Below are 15902 nucleotides of genomic sequence, written 5' to 3' on the forward strand. Positions count from 1 at the left end.
TTCAAAAACGTATCATAAAAAAATATAATATTGCTGGTATATGACCTTGAAACATTCAAAGTTACCAAAAAATAAACATTTTATCATAAACTATTTTAGCGCGACGTGTTTGCGGTATTCTATTTAAAGCTCTAAAGTGTAATTCTAATGAATTTACGTTTTAGAAAGCTTAAATTAATATAAAAATATTTTTATATAATGGATTTTGTGAATATTTTTTTACATTTACAAAATAACTGAATACTGAATCCAACCTCAGGCTTTTTCCCCTATATAATTTAATTTGTATTTAATGTTTACTTTTCAATCTCCAAAACGTATTCTTGAGGTTTCTTTTTTAATAACTTTTAAAGTAACCGTGGAACCTTATTACAGAAACGAATGCCGTGCCCCAGGAAGGATGATATTAACTTTGCCAAGTCGGAAACTGGGTCTTATTAGTTTACCTTTCCTCTTCTATACATTGATTGTCATTTTTCTTTAAAAAATATCTAAATTATTGTGAATACACAAAGTAGATAATCATTTATTTAAATTAAGTCCTTAAATATATACAAATATGAATTAAAAATACATAGTTACTTTTAATTATGGCAAGAATACTAGCAGCATTTCCCCATAGAATCGCAATTCCGATCCTCTGAGCAAAAAACGAACCAGCCCTCATGTTACTACTGGAGGCAATAAGGCGAGGTGTTATACTTTTAATTAAGCTTTTTGCTCTACTACTCCATAGTATAAATATACATAATATTGTTGTAAACATACTATGAAGCAACTGTAAGTTGGTAATCGCACTTTATTAAAAACATTTCAAAGGGAGTCAGCTCTTTTTTGCAGGATGAAAACAAGTTCTGTAGCGTTACTCTAAAGCAAATGCCGTAAGAATTTATATTATGAAAGTAACCCAAGTACTAATCTACTAATCGAGCAGTATCAGTCGTTAGTTGTCTAACTTTTCTAACTATCTGCCAGGGACGATAAATGTGAATTTCACTGAAGTTTTGAATCTAAAGTAATTCCTAGTAAGTATATCCAGGAATCCCTTTAGATCATCATCACTTACATTTAGATCACTACTGTTGTAAGTTAACTTGAAAATTTGCTTTCTTACATTAGGCGAGGCAAAAATAATTCATTTTGTCTTTTTGGCATTCAGAAATATATATTTTTTTTGTAAATAAACTTTGTATCAGTGATAGTGAATTGTTTACATGGTCATAATGAGCTTGTTTTCTGTATAAACTTACATAAAGTATTGATCAGCAAACAATATAAGAAAAACAAAGGAAAACCCTTTATATAACAAAAATAAAAAAAGACCCAAAATTGACTACCACTTCGGATTCTCACACACACATCATATATATTATGGACTTCTTTCAGGTTTTCGTTGTTAAAAATAATTTTATTACGTTATTTATTAGTAATTGTTAATTCAATATACATACATTTCCCAAAACAGCCTAACAATAAAAAAACCTAACAGAGACCTATCGATTGTTAAATATTCACAGCTATAGCGTGTTCACTTCTACTTGCGCACAAACGATAAATTAAGTAAGTTTGGAAATTGTAAATATATAAAATGATCTTGAGAAATGGCAACATCTAAACCATATAGGATCTAGAATAATCTAATTTAAAAAATATATATAATTATATAAAGTAAATATATATATATGTATATGTTTGGTTGGTTGAATCACATAATATGATAATTATTTTATATAAAATAAATACGCCATTACGATTTCGATATTGAGATTAAGGAACGGTTGTTTTTATTACTTATAACAATACTATGTGTATGTTAATTTAAATTATTCAATGTTTTCATTTCAATTTAACTTAACAGTGGCATATGTTATCAATGTAAAGTAACATAATTAACATTTATTTTCATTAACCATTCGCCCCGGCCTAATAACAGTACGTTTGTTTTTTCAGGAAATTTTGATCCACAAATAATTATTAAAATTAAAGAATAATAAGTCAATTTTGAAATTCAAATCATGATCATTGTAATTTTTACCATCCCTGCCGGACAGACGACGTCTCTATACTCAAATATATATTAAAATAAGAAAGTAGTAATTATATCGATAAATTCTTCGTCACTAAATTCAACCACTGCTGCGTGATTTGGAATCAAAGTCTATGGATAAAAAAAATACCGATTTATTTATTTTTTAATTAAAAGAATAATATTTTATTGTAAAATAAGTCTATATTCGAATGGTTTTAGTATCGCGGCGGATCTTTCAGAGAAAAATAAATAATAAGAATTAATGAAACACAATTTAAACCACCATCGGTTTGTATCTATGAAATAAAATAAAAACAAATAATGTTGAAAATACGTTCCTATTTATATGAAAACATTTTCTTTAAATATAAAAACATTGGTCTGTTATTATCAAGTTGGTTGCGACGTCATAGAAATTTTAAACTTGATTTTATTATATTTTCTAGAGTTATTTCATGAATATAAAAATGCTTAAGGCTCTCATTCCGAAGAAATTCCTGTGTCGATATCCTCTCAGCACAGGTGCTATTGTCGGGAGTATTACACTTATGGTCAGTATTCAGATGTACTTTCAACAACTCTCTGGTTTGAATTTGGAGACTCTTCTTGTCATGGCGTGACATTCGGACAACTAGTCGGAATAGTTTCGTTTTTAAATCAAATTCATATAACAGAAGAACGGGTACTCGCAAAATCGTCGATTAATCATTTTGTTTGCTTATTATAGACAGACAGACAGACATACAAAAATTAAAAAAAATGTTATTTCGGTACATGTACCGTGTATACATGTGCATTTAGTAAAAAGCGGTTATTTTAATATTACAAACAGACACTCAAATTTTGTTTTACGTATAGAAGATTAGACCTCTATTAATAAGATGAATGTTAAGATAACCAGTAACAAGATATTAAATATTTTTTCATACAAATCGTAGTGTCTATTTAAGCTGGTGACTTCTTATTATTAAGCGGAAATAACAAATGGCACTCGAACGCGTAACAGTAGCAACTGATTACTAAGAAATTTTATATAATATGTGTGCGTTTTACTGAGCAGAGTAGTGTTATAAGAACAAATGTATTTCAGTGCTCAACGTGAAAATTTCCGAGTATTTCTTACTTTATTCCGTATTATAAAAGCTTGTGTGTGTCAGAGTCTTAAACATTTAGTAGTAAAATACAAAAAAAAAAGAGTTTCCCGTCCCGAATTCGTATGGATGAAATAATATTTTTTCCTGGAACCCTATACGAATACAAAAAAAACAAACTTTTTATCAAAGGCCGTCTAGTCGTTTTAAGAGTTCAGTGACATGAATAAATAATAAAAGCTATATCAATACGCAAACCTATTCAACATATCGGGGTAATGTAATAATAAATTATTATCATTTTTCAGTGTGTCACAGTTATATGCATTGTAGCACTAATCGTCCAGGTCTTGTTGATGAAAAACTGCGCGAACTGTAGTGCCTACGTGTGGCGGAACGCTTACAGTTTCAGCATCACCGGCGTCATTTACTGCTTCATTATGTTCGCAATGCACGGTTGGCTGATGTGGGGAATTAAAAAGGTCTCAATATATTTCAATATATTTATATAGCAAGGTTACTCCACATAGACATTGCTTTCATTTTATTTGAATTTTTAAGCGTGGAATTTGACCGAAATTTAAGAAATAAAAATGGTATCTAACGTCATTGTCTTCGTCTAAGCTTAGTGAAAATCGTGTTAATGCTAATAACATAATAATTTTGCTAATTGATTCGAAAGTCAGAAAGATGAAGGAGTTATTTTATGATTATAATTGGTAACTTCTGTCTCTAAAGGTAATCGTAAAAAGTAAAAATAATTATTTTGTAATTTCAACGCGCCGTCCCTAGTGTCTGAATGATATTTTTTCTGTAAAAAAATGAGAAACCCTTCACCTGAAAGACAAATATACAAAAGTTTGGGAGTTGGTAACTTTGATGATAAACTGTGGAGACCTAGAAAAGAGTCCGTACATAGATTTAATAAATCGTTCAAGGAAAACTTGGTCACTGGCAACGAGTCAAGGTGACGGCTATATGCAAGACTATGTATCTAGGATATCTATACATATCGAGGAGTAACAAAAAACTTAGATTAATATATTTCATACATACTATTAAAAGAAAATCCATGCAGCTCTGTTATATTAGGCACTAGAAACAATTCTTGATTATTTTTAATTTATTGCTTCATTGTATAAAACAAAGTCGTCTGAACGCTTAGATATTTTAAACTACGCAACGGACTTTAATGCGGTTTTCATCAATAATCAATTAGAGTGATTCAAGAGGAAAATTTAAGAATTTCAACTTTCCTAGCCGGAAAACAACAATATTTTTTTTTATGTTTCTTCTTCAATATTATTGTTGCATATAGATCCTTATAGTACTCGTGTGAATCCTGGACGTGAAGCAAGTTTTTAATTCAATATTTATCTCGTTATATACAATCTACTGTGATTCAAACACCATTTTTTCAGTAGGTAACCAATTTTTTTAGTAATACACGACTATTTTAAATCTCGACTCTTGTCTGTCTTAACAATTAAAGGTGTATCATGTAACCTAGTATTATATATTTATATTTTGTTGGTAACGATTTTCAGAAAAAGTCTTCAGTCCTGTTGTCCTGGGTGGTAATTACGTCTATGTGGCTGTCACAAACATTCTTCCTGCTAATCACTTTGATATGCATGCACAGTTCCGAAATCAATTTTGTAGCTTGGATTCTCTGTCTCGTTCTTGGACTGATCGCTATAGGTAAGTAAAAATCTTCTGATTTACTCGTTATTTAGTCGATATTTACTTAAATATTTTACTATAACATCACACATGTTACACAGGCATAATCTCATTGAAATTAGACAAATGCAGGTTCCCTCACAGGAATTAGTGATAATTACAAATTAAGCACACGAAAATGCAGTACAGCTTGCCTGGGTTTGAACCTGCAGTCACCTACCTCGGCTCCAGTTTATAACTACTTAATTTGTTTTCTCACGGGTTACCTACCTGTAGGCAGTACCTACAGGCCAACGATTTAGTATAATCGTAAGAATAAATATCTTATACACGCAATATAAATGTCCAAATGTTTCAAGAAACCCTAATAAGTCAGGATTAGTCCTGAAGAAAAATATCGCCGGCACCCTTACGGAACTCTACTTTTTCAGGTGTGCTAACTTACTTCGTCCTCATCGTTTTTGGACTTTGGCAAGAAGTGAAACATTTACGAGAAAAAAGTGTTACTATAACAATGTCTACAGATAACTAATTCTATATGAGATGATTGTAACACATTTCAATCAATAAATATTCCCGTAAATATAGGAGACTGTACATTTTCCCTGAACTGAATTGAAATAATTTCTATAACTACGGGACGGCTAAGCATGCACTTTGCAAACTCAAACTCAAACTCAAATTCTTCAAATGAAATCGGCTTAACGAGCAAATCAGCTAAAGTGCATTTGGCAATTATTGTCACCTGCTGTTACATAACTACGGCTTTATTCTTACGGTACATACGTATTAACGCCACCGCAGCAAAAAAAAACTCCGAATGCTGCATATATACAAGTAAGTTAGGTTTTTTTTTTTAAGTAAAACCTAAACTAATCTAACTGATTTTGCAGATATATTCTTTACTGCGGTGGCGTTAATACTTAAGTACTAACTTTACCTATAGCACACAAACTGTCACCCTAATTTTACCCCCTCGAGAATGATCTATGACCTTTTGGGGACTTAAACCATCTCCATAACAGATTTCATATGAATCGGTTCAGCGGTTTAAGCGTGAGGTAACAGACAGAGTGACTTTCGTAATTATAATATATAGTACAGATTACTTATAAAGTTATGATAATTTTAAAGCCTACACAGACTAGATTTTTTTTTTCATTCTAATCATTATTTCTAAGAAGTCACTCGGCTATTGGCAGGAGCGACGTTATCATCTTTGTTACTTAATATAGGATTTATTTCACTCATCACGAGGGCGCGGGGAGGAATGTTATAATTAATTACGGAAATAAAAGTTGGTATCGTTAAATTATAATGTTATAATATTTTACACGCGTTCGTACAATAATTTTCAATTGTTAAATCGAATAATTAACTGGGATTACAATTATAGACGTCGGCGATCCGTTCGCGTGACATACACCGCCATTCCGGCCGTTATTCGTTGCCTTATCAATGTCAACCATCCAGCGGCGCTGTCCGTCAAACGTTCCACCAGAGCAAGCTTGACTTACCCTCGTCCAATAATCGAACCCTTACAATTTTATTCGGGATAAATCAATTAGATGGCACCGCATTTGCCGCGCGCCGTCATATGTTACTTGATACCATCTATCATACCACAAGCCACTCTTGCCTAATGTAAATATCTTTATTTACGAAGTTTTTATAATTATTCAACTCTATTAGTTTATGTATCGTATCTAGTAATAATATAAAACAATGTTGTAGATAATATATCATTTTGACAGTTTCAAAGACAGCTCATCCTCTTACTCGGAATGTTTTAATAAATTTCACTTGAGTGTATAACGTGAATTCTACAAATTTTCGTAAAAATAATACAAAATTCGAATAAACTAAAAGGAAATTTATTTAAAAAAAAATCTAATCACCTGATCTTCAACTCACAGTAAAATAGGTTATTTTAAGGACATGTTTTTATAAATTATATTTGTAGCAAAGAACAAGCGCAAGCGTTATTAGCATTATAATAGTGCTCAATATATTGGTATAAATCAAGATTTGCTTTAATATTAACGTTAGTATGATGCTACTATCTATTAATGTTTAGGTATATATCTATCTTTCCTTCTAATTATCTCACGCGTCGTCCCGATTCTCACAACGAGTATAGTAGCAATGGTCTTATATAAATCAAAACTAGTCGTACCGATAATTTAATTTTTGAAATATTAGCAAAACGAGTATACCTTTCAAATGAAAGAAAAGCTGTTATATGTGTTCGCTACTTTTAGTTCGTGGTAGGACTTTGTGCAAGCCCGTCTGGGTACCATCAACTCATTAGATATTCTTCTGCCAATTGTGTTCCCGTTTGAAGCGTGAGTGTGCCCATGTAACTACAGGCACAACGGATATAATCACATAAATTCTTAGTTACTAAGGTTGGTAGCGCATTGGCGATGTAAGGAATTGTTAATATTTCTTAGTGTCGAGTGTAAGAGCCGAGATGCCCCAGTGGTTAGAACGCGTGCATCTTAACCGATGATTACGGATTCAAACCCAGGAAAGCCCGACTGAATTTTCATGTGCTTAATTTGTGTTTATAATTCATCTCGTGCTCGGCGGTGAAGAAAAGCATCGTGAGGAAACCTGCATGTGTCTAATTTCAACGAAATTCTACCACATGTGTATCGACCAACCCGCATTGGAGCAGCGTGGTGGAATATGTTATAAACCTTCTCCTCAAAGGGAGAGGAGGTCTTAGCCCAGCAGTGATAAATTTACAGGCTGTTAATGTAATTTAAAACAGTGTCAATGTTTACAGACATTGGTACAACACACAAACAATAGGTGACAAATTAGGATTTTAGTTTGTAGCATACGTATAAATTTGCCAAATATAAAACTCTCCTCATCTAAGCTTTAGTCGGATAATTCGGACTCATAACTTCTTCGTTATGTTTTTCAATTAATAATCCATTCAATCACAATCCATCAAGACTTATATATTAATTCTGAAAGAAAAATGAACGATTAAATTAATGGCATATTATTTTAAAAAGTTACAGAAGTTACACGTGTTTTACTCGAAAATTTAATTTAATTTAATAGCGATGTCAAAAGTCGCTGGTTCGATTCCGACCCTTTGAACTATTATCGTCCCTAATCCTTGCGCAAGCTTTATTCTTAACTGGAGGAGCAAATACGAATATTAGAAAATCCTAAAATTTTAAAGTGTGAGATTACACCTTTGTCATTATTAAAAATAAATTAATAAATAACCGATAAAATTCAGCGACTTTTTTTATAAAAATGAATATACGTCAAATCGAAATGATTATCAAATTTGTACATAGTTGATATAAATTTGTACCTTCTTAACCAAACATGACAATTACACGTTGTTTGGTTATCTAAACAGTATCATCCCTTGTGTCATAATTATAGGTATTAGATGTTTGTAAAGAGAAACACGGAGATTATATTAAGGTTATTTAATTAAAAATAAACATTCACGATTCTTTATCAACGTGATTAGTTACAAAACTGTTTAAATTCGAGGCAAGTAACTGCTTCCGATGGCTGTTCACAACCAATATGAAGTAGATGGTCACTGAAAGAAAATATATTTAAAATAATTAGATTATGAGGATTTACAGTATCAATCACTGATCACAAATTCTATCGCCAAACAGCAATTCTTAGTGTTGTTGTGTTTCGATTTGAATTGATGAGACACATTGTAACTTCACGCGGAGGAAATATCTTAGGTTCCAAGATTGGTGGCGTATTCAAAATCAAAATATTATATATTCAAGTAGGCTCATAAAAACACTTATGATTCGTCATGTTACATCGTTGAATTAAATTAAAAGCTACCACCGGTTCGGAAATTAGATTCTACCGAGAAGAATCGGCTAGAAACTCAGTAGTTACTTTTTTCCACCATTTAAATTACGGAGTATTTACAGTTTACAACAATATTTTTTTTATATATCCTGCATAGAAGACAATAAAGACGCTTATTTAACTTTAAAATAATTTTGGTGATATGAGGTATTGCATACATTTCTTTCTGCGCCAATTTTTATGGGCAGAGGCGACCACTTGTCAGCCAGTCAATAAAAAAAAATACGTGAACAATATATCCTTCAATAATTTAATATTAGAATATTATTGATACAAATATCAAAAAGACAATTATAGAAATAAAACTAGTTTTTTTAACGGATTTAATCGCGTATATTAATTATTTTATTTTAACATCCTGACGTTTCGAGCACTTTGCAGCACGAACACTGCAAGTTTTATTCTGTAGTTTTATTTCAATGTGTAATAATCGCGAAAATCTAAGACAACATTAAGACAATTATAATTACGTTCAGAAGTAAAATAAATAATATACCTTACTGTAAGACATGGGTTTTCTTAAAACTGTTTTCAAATAATTAATGTTAATACATTTACATATTTTACATTTTAATTATTTTTATAAAAAATTAACTATGTCTTAGGGAAGCGTTTTATTTTATCTCTTTAAGCCAAGACTGCACGAATCAAGTTTGTACGAGTAGCTCGTTTTTCGTACTACTAAGCTAGATCTAAGTATGAAAAGTTGAGGCTTAGCTGCTCCCTGAAGATATCATTTTAAGTACTGTCACGTTAAACGAAACGGTAGACATCGTTTGGAAGTAGGATATTTGTATGATGGAAAAAGCGTAGTTGACTATATTACAAGATATAGTTGACTACACTAACGCCTACTAATCTTATCAATGCAAAAGTACTCTATATTTTATCTTTTCAAGTTTAATCCGCTTATACCGATTTATATGAAATTTGGTATAGAGTTTGAGACACTCCACTAATGCCTACTAATATTAATGCAAAAGTAAGTCTATATTTTCAAGTTTAATCCGCTGAACCGATTTATATGAGGTATAGAGTTTGAGACGCTGGGATAGCGATAAAATGAAGTCCATGTGGATATAATCGCGGGAAAAACCTTGTATTATATATATTTACAAAATTAAAGAAATATATAAATAAAGAAAAAAGACTATTTAGTTAAATATGTTTCGTTAGATTTTACCATTCATTATAATATTTTAAGAAATACTCGGAATAATGTAACTAAATTAAATTATGATTTCTGATGGTAGTTTTGTAAAATGCTATTTAAAAATGCTTGTAAAAGCCTACTTGAATAAAGTATATTTTGATTTTTGTTTATCGCGGTAATTAAAACCACACAACGCATCATAACTCTTAGTTACCCTGCTCGGGGGAGCATTGACCGTCTTAAGGATGTTTACAATTCTTCATTCAATTATATATTGACAGCTCTCATAAAACTCTCAAAAAGTTAAGATCCAATAATCAGGTGATCACTTCCCAATATTTTATTTTTGCTAACATTTTATTGAAATGTCACTTACATATATACCAAAGCATGCCAAGTATTACTATGAAGACCCTGTTCCTCTGTTTGCGGGATGTGAACACTATGGCTAGAAGCATCATCATCATCAACATCACAACTACGAAGATCACCGCGTACCAGATCCAAATAGCACAGAGAACAGCGTCATCCTGGAAAAATGTTCACTAATTGAATTCAATAAAGAAATTATTTATTTATTTGATTTCGTTCGGAAAACTGAATACAATTGCTTAGGTGGTACATATACGACATTAAATAACAATAAAATAATTAATTTTCCTACTAGACCCAAAAAATTAAAAGTAAATTTAACGCAAAACACTTCAAAACAGTTTTAAATATTAATTACCGAATGGTGATTTTCATTCTTATTGTTACTAAAATACAAAATAGAAACTTATCTGAGATCAGTACACGAGCATATATTAATAATTCGTGTTGCAAATGGATATCAAGAATCGTATTTTCTAAGAATCTTCAATTGAAAAAAATCTCATCTTAAATTTTATTTAGAGGGGAATATTAGTATTATAAAAAAGTATATGTAACAGTACGCTGTTCTACAAATAAATCGTTTTATAAAAGATTATTAATTGATAAAGTTCATCTCGTATAAGAATAATTATTAAAAAATTTAAAAATAATTTGTAAACATTCTGATTGTTACAGTTTAATTTATATGTTTGATGTGTAACATCTTCCCGCTCGTTTTCTTGCAATCTATGTAAGTGATTTCGTAAAAAGGGACGGAAGTGTGAAACAGTAAGCCGTAATTCCATAAAATAACCGACATGGCCCAGTGAGAGCGCGTGCATCTTAACCGATGATTGCGGGTTCGAGCCCAGACATCACTGAAATATATCACGTAATTCATTTCCTGCGTCTAATTTTAATAAAATTTTATCACATGTATCACCTACACGCATTGGAGCAGCGTGGTGGAATAAATTCTAAACCATCTCCTGCTCCTCCAGGGAGAGGAGGCCTTAGCTCAGCAGCGATATTTACAGGCCGTTACTTGTGGAATTTAAATCAATGTTCAAGAAGGAATAAATAATTAATTATTCTATTAAAGTTAATTCATAAGGAATATATGATACCGGAAATTGGATGAAGATCGGGTATTGTTACCAAATGGAACAAGAATTAAATTTGTGGAAACATGTATTACTAAATAATTTCAATGCTAATAAACATTAATTACTAGCTCCCATATTTCATATCTTTTGTTCTATTTGCTCTTGAATAACTTGGACCTTGAAGTGGCAGTGCAAAAAGCTTCATTAAAAATGTAACATCTCGCCTTGCATCTACTGGTGACAGGAGGGCTGGTTCGTTCTTTACCCAGAAGAATGGAATTGCGATTCAACGAGGAAATTTTAGCTAGCATTCTTGCCACCATTCCGCGCAGCCATGATTTAAACAGTAAATAATGTTAATAATTCTTATGTTAATAAAGTTTATTTATAGCTAGAATTTACAATCACTTAATTTACATAATATTAAATGGAAAATGAAAACGGTGTCGCTAGTGAACTAGGGTCGCTTTTAAATACCTTTTTATCGAAAAAAGGCGTTATATAATATACAGGCTACAGCGGAGTTGTTCGATAAAGAAAATCGTGAGATGATCCAAGCAATAACAAAATGTGTAATTTTAGCATAATTTTTAAATAACTTAATATATACAGTTAGCTAAATAATGTGTTTACCTTGTTAGAGGTATAGAAAATTACATAGAGTTACTAACATCTGCCTCCCACCCCTCACACGAAAGCGAAGTCTCGGTTGCAAAGTATACAATACCATAATTAAAAAAAAATATTCTGTGTAGTACTAAAAATACAAACCACGCAATCGTGCCTAATAGTACACTGGATCACTCATACTATTGATGTTTGGTGGTAAAATATTGATAAGTGGGTGGTACCGATCCAAACTTCACAAAGCCCTTTCACGAGAGAATATTTTAGGTAGCCGGACAATCTCTTACATTCAACAATATTTTAATTAAAATACACAGTGAATGAACAACGCGTAAATAAGTTTTTAGTAATAACAAGCTCGGTTACTTCTAAAACAATAACTAAATGGACTTTAAATCTTGAATAACAAAGGAACGAGTTGTTATTCTGGTAATGTTAACGTATACTTTAAAATAACAAAACAACTCAAGTAATAATCCAAAAATATTATAGAATATACTTAACAATAAAAGATAAAAGGTAAATATGTGCTCAATAGATACTATCATTAAAATTAAAAGGCTTAGAGCGGCATAAAAGTCTTGTGATGAGTTCGAAGCTAGTATCGCGAGGCTGACCTTGACCTGTTGTTATAACCCAAGTAATGTTGAACTTGTATTAAGAGTAGGTAGCTCTTGATACAAGCTTAGCACTTAATTGGAGTGGAAAATAGGAAGCTTAGTAGTTTCTTGAAGAAAGGTAGTGTTAATGTTATTTTAAAACAAGGTTTTAAACTAATGTTGAATCGTTTTTTTTTAAGTACGCTGTACATTTCGGTCTCGTTTAAGCTACCGAAGTTTTCATATTATACCAAGTAACTTGATTAATTAAATAAAACATATATTCATTCATTCCACCAACCCACATTGGAGCAGCGTGGTTAAATATGCTGCAAACCTTCTCAAAAGGAGAGGAGGCCTTAGCCCAGCACTGGGAAATTTACAGGCTGCTAATGTAATACATTCATTGTACAAAAACAAAAGAAATATAATTATTTAAGATCAAATAACAAATAAAGTTACCTTTGCAATTCCACAAAATAATAGTATGCTAGCCGCGAAGAATAATGCCACTAGAATCCAGATAGTAACGAGTAGATAGCTCAGAGGGATAAAGAAGGAACAACCGTAGGCCATTGGGTGCACCTGAAATAAAAAAATGTAATCAGAGTAACTTTTTACTATAAATTAAAAGAATCCTTATTTTATATTTTTACATCTATGATTTATGATCTTTATTTTTTTTTTTATGTCATTGGTTGACGGACGAGCATATGGGCCACCTGATGGTAAGTGGTCACCATAGCCCATAGACAAAGGCGCTGTAAGAAATATTAACCATTCCTTACATCACCTATGCGCCACCAACCTTGGGAAATAAGATATTATGTCCCTTGTGCCTGTGATTACACTGGCCCACTCACCCTTCTAACCGAAACACAACAATACAGTGTACTGTTATTTGGCGGTAGAGTATCTGATGAGTGGGTGGTACCTACCCAGACGGGCTTGCACATAGCCCTACCACCAAGGATTATACCTGGATTATTATATTATACCTAGCAGTCGAGGCATTAATTTAGGATCAGGTAGCTCGTACATTCCGAATGCGATCCCTGTATGAATTTAAAAACTCCTAAAAATAATATTTAGGTAGATTAATACAACTATGAAGAATCATATGGTCGGTTAAAATTTGCCATTTATATTAGTTTCAGACGTATTTCCAACAAAGGTAAATTTGAATTAATTTTCCTTTTGGGAAATGAAAGGTAGGCTTCATTTCCGTTCCATTATTTACTTAATACAATTTTAAAATGACTGACTGACATACAACGCACTACCAGGAGGGGAGGTCAAAGGGGATAAAATTTTGCAAAGTGTTTTCTTAAAAGGATTTCCAAAATTAATCTCCTAGAGGGTTTGAATGGGAGATGAAAGTTTGTATCGAAAGTCTGATGTTAAAAATATGAAAATTAATATTTAGGTTTACATTCATGAATTAAAATCTGATGTGAAAAAAATTATCATCCAAGGTTGAAAGTCTGTTATTATGTTATTTTTTACAAATTCATAATGATTCCGATAGAATATCCTATCAGGTACACGACTAGTAAATACTAAAAAAAATATTCTATATATTTCTATATTCTGATGTTATATTAATATTATATTCATGAGCAGTGAAGGTGAGCATTGATGTGCATTGTAAAGAGAACCCCCTTAAACCTCCACTTGAGTCGCAAGACATGGGAACTGCTCTAAGTTTCCCTTTCCACGATAGACCCATCACCGCACTGTTACCCATGGAATGCTGAGAAGTTAACGAAGTTATAATCTGTATTTTTAAAATAAGTCTATAGCTTTCTGTGATAGTAATTGATTAGTGGAGAAAGGAATTTGACGCTTAAACGACATATTAGGGTCAAATTTAAGCAACTACTTTTTTTAATACGTAAAATATTATTTGCTTTTGATAGGCTATGAAGCAAAAAGTCTTTAATTCGTTGAGGATTATTGGTCGCAGTGACGAAGTGGTCTCTCAAAACTGTTGATTAAACTTAGAATTATATATGCTTAGGAAATTGTAGAACTAGAAGAGTCAAAGAGGCCGTCAATTCAAGTATACTTCGTCTAGTGGCTAGCTTATAATAAGGTTGCAGGTCTTGTTTGGATTCGAGATATGATATACAACAAACATATTTATAAACTTTCATAGATAATGATAGAAATTTTTAATTTTTAAAAGACGTTTTTATATACTAATGCACTTTATACTATATCTGTTGACGCGTCAGTACGAATTGAATTAGAGACCAATATTATTGGTGGAAAGTCTTAGGAACTTGAAGTGTGCCCGAATAACTACTACTATTAGGCTGCACGGCCAAAGTTGGCCACCAATGACAAACAGCTGGTGTATTTTCGCCCAAAATGCTGTTCGGTCCAGATTCGGCCATAAAATGTAACTATCTATCAAAGTAAGGTTAAAAGTATCTGCTATTGACGAAACACAATAAACGATGACTTATATATCCATGAAGACACAGATCAAAGTGGTTTGATTTCAAGATTCACTTACCACCCCTAAAGCAGCTATTATCATTGAGCCAGTCTTAAGATCCACTCCGAAAAATGAAGAGACATCGGGAAGATCATCAAGTGCTGTCATTATATTTATTTATTTGGTATTTATTAATTGTATTTCATTTAATTTTGATGTCAAAGTGAATTGACATTTTCGAATGAAGTGTATATTTGTGATACTATTGCTCATCATATTCTGCCACATGTCACGCAAAAGGTACAAATGAGGTTTTTCATGATGTATATTAATATAATTGCTCAGATTTTTGCAACTGTTGTCTGTGTTTGTCTTGGGGAAATAATCTTGGCTGCGGTACAAACTTGAATTGTTTTATTTTTAATGATTGAGCGAAACATTTATGGTAATAAATAATGTTTCGACGTATTAGTGTATAACCTAAAATTAGTTAGACAGAAAAAAAATTGTATATTTTGACAATTATTTAAAAATCTTTGCTACTGTAATTTAATTTAAAAAAATAAAGATAATATCTAGAGGGTAGTCCCATATAAATTAAAAGAAAATTTTCAGTTTCACAAATTTAAGATAATTGTACCCCGAGGACGAGGACGAGAATGTGGGAAAACTTTATTTTACAACCAGTCCTCTGCCCAAAGGTTGCCTGGAAGAGATCATTGCTTTAGGGATAAGGTCGCCTGGTGTACATCATGCAACTTTTGTTAATCCATATGTCAAATTTAGTTTTAAGTAGCCATATGGTGATAGGTCGTTGTTAACATTAAAAGTTATTTACACATAAATTAACTCAGGCGGGAGGTTACCTTTGAAATGGGTGTTAAACGGCAATCTGTCTTTTATCCTATTCCAATCGAAGACGGATTAAAGGTAAACACACC

At 31.8% G+C, this 15902-nt stretch overlaps 2 protein-coding genes across 2 annotated transcripts; one reads left to right on the forward strand and one right to left on the reverse strand.

Moving 5' to 3' along the window:
• Positions 1-2437: 2437 nt before the first annotated feature.
• Positions 2438-5359, forward strand: LOC125068841. Its single transcript, XM_047678174.1, has 4 exons — positions 2438-2580; positions 3429-3602; positions 4668-4821; positions 5235-5359. Exons 1-4 carry the CDS (start codon positions 2485-2487, stop codon positions 5333-5335), a joined length of 525 nt encoding a protein of 174 aa, XP_047534130.1. The 5' UTR covers positions 2438-2484; the 3' UTR covers positions 5336-5359.
• A 2923-nt stretch (positions 5360-8282) lies between these two features.
• LOC125068970 lies at positions 8283-15129 on the reverse strand. Its single transcript, XM_047678375.1, has 4 exons — positions 15040-15129; positions 12981-13103; positions 10209-10362; positions 8283-8383 (listed from the first exon to the last, which is right to left on the reverse strand). Exons 1-4 carry the CDS (start codon positions 15127-15129, stop codon positions 8283-8285), a joined length of 468 nt encoding a protein of 155 aa, XP_047534331.1.
• Between the last annotated feature and the right edge of the window lie 773 nt (positions 15130-15902).

This window comes from Vanessa atalanta, chromosome 14 (genome assembly GCF_905147765.1).
Source record: "Vanessa atalanta chromosome 14, ilVanAtal1.2, whole genome shotgun sequence".
Classification (NCBI taxonomy): domain Eukaryota; kingdom Metazoa; phylum Arthropoda; class Insecta; order Lepidoptera; family Nymphalidae; genus Vanessa; species Vanessa atalanta.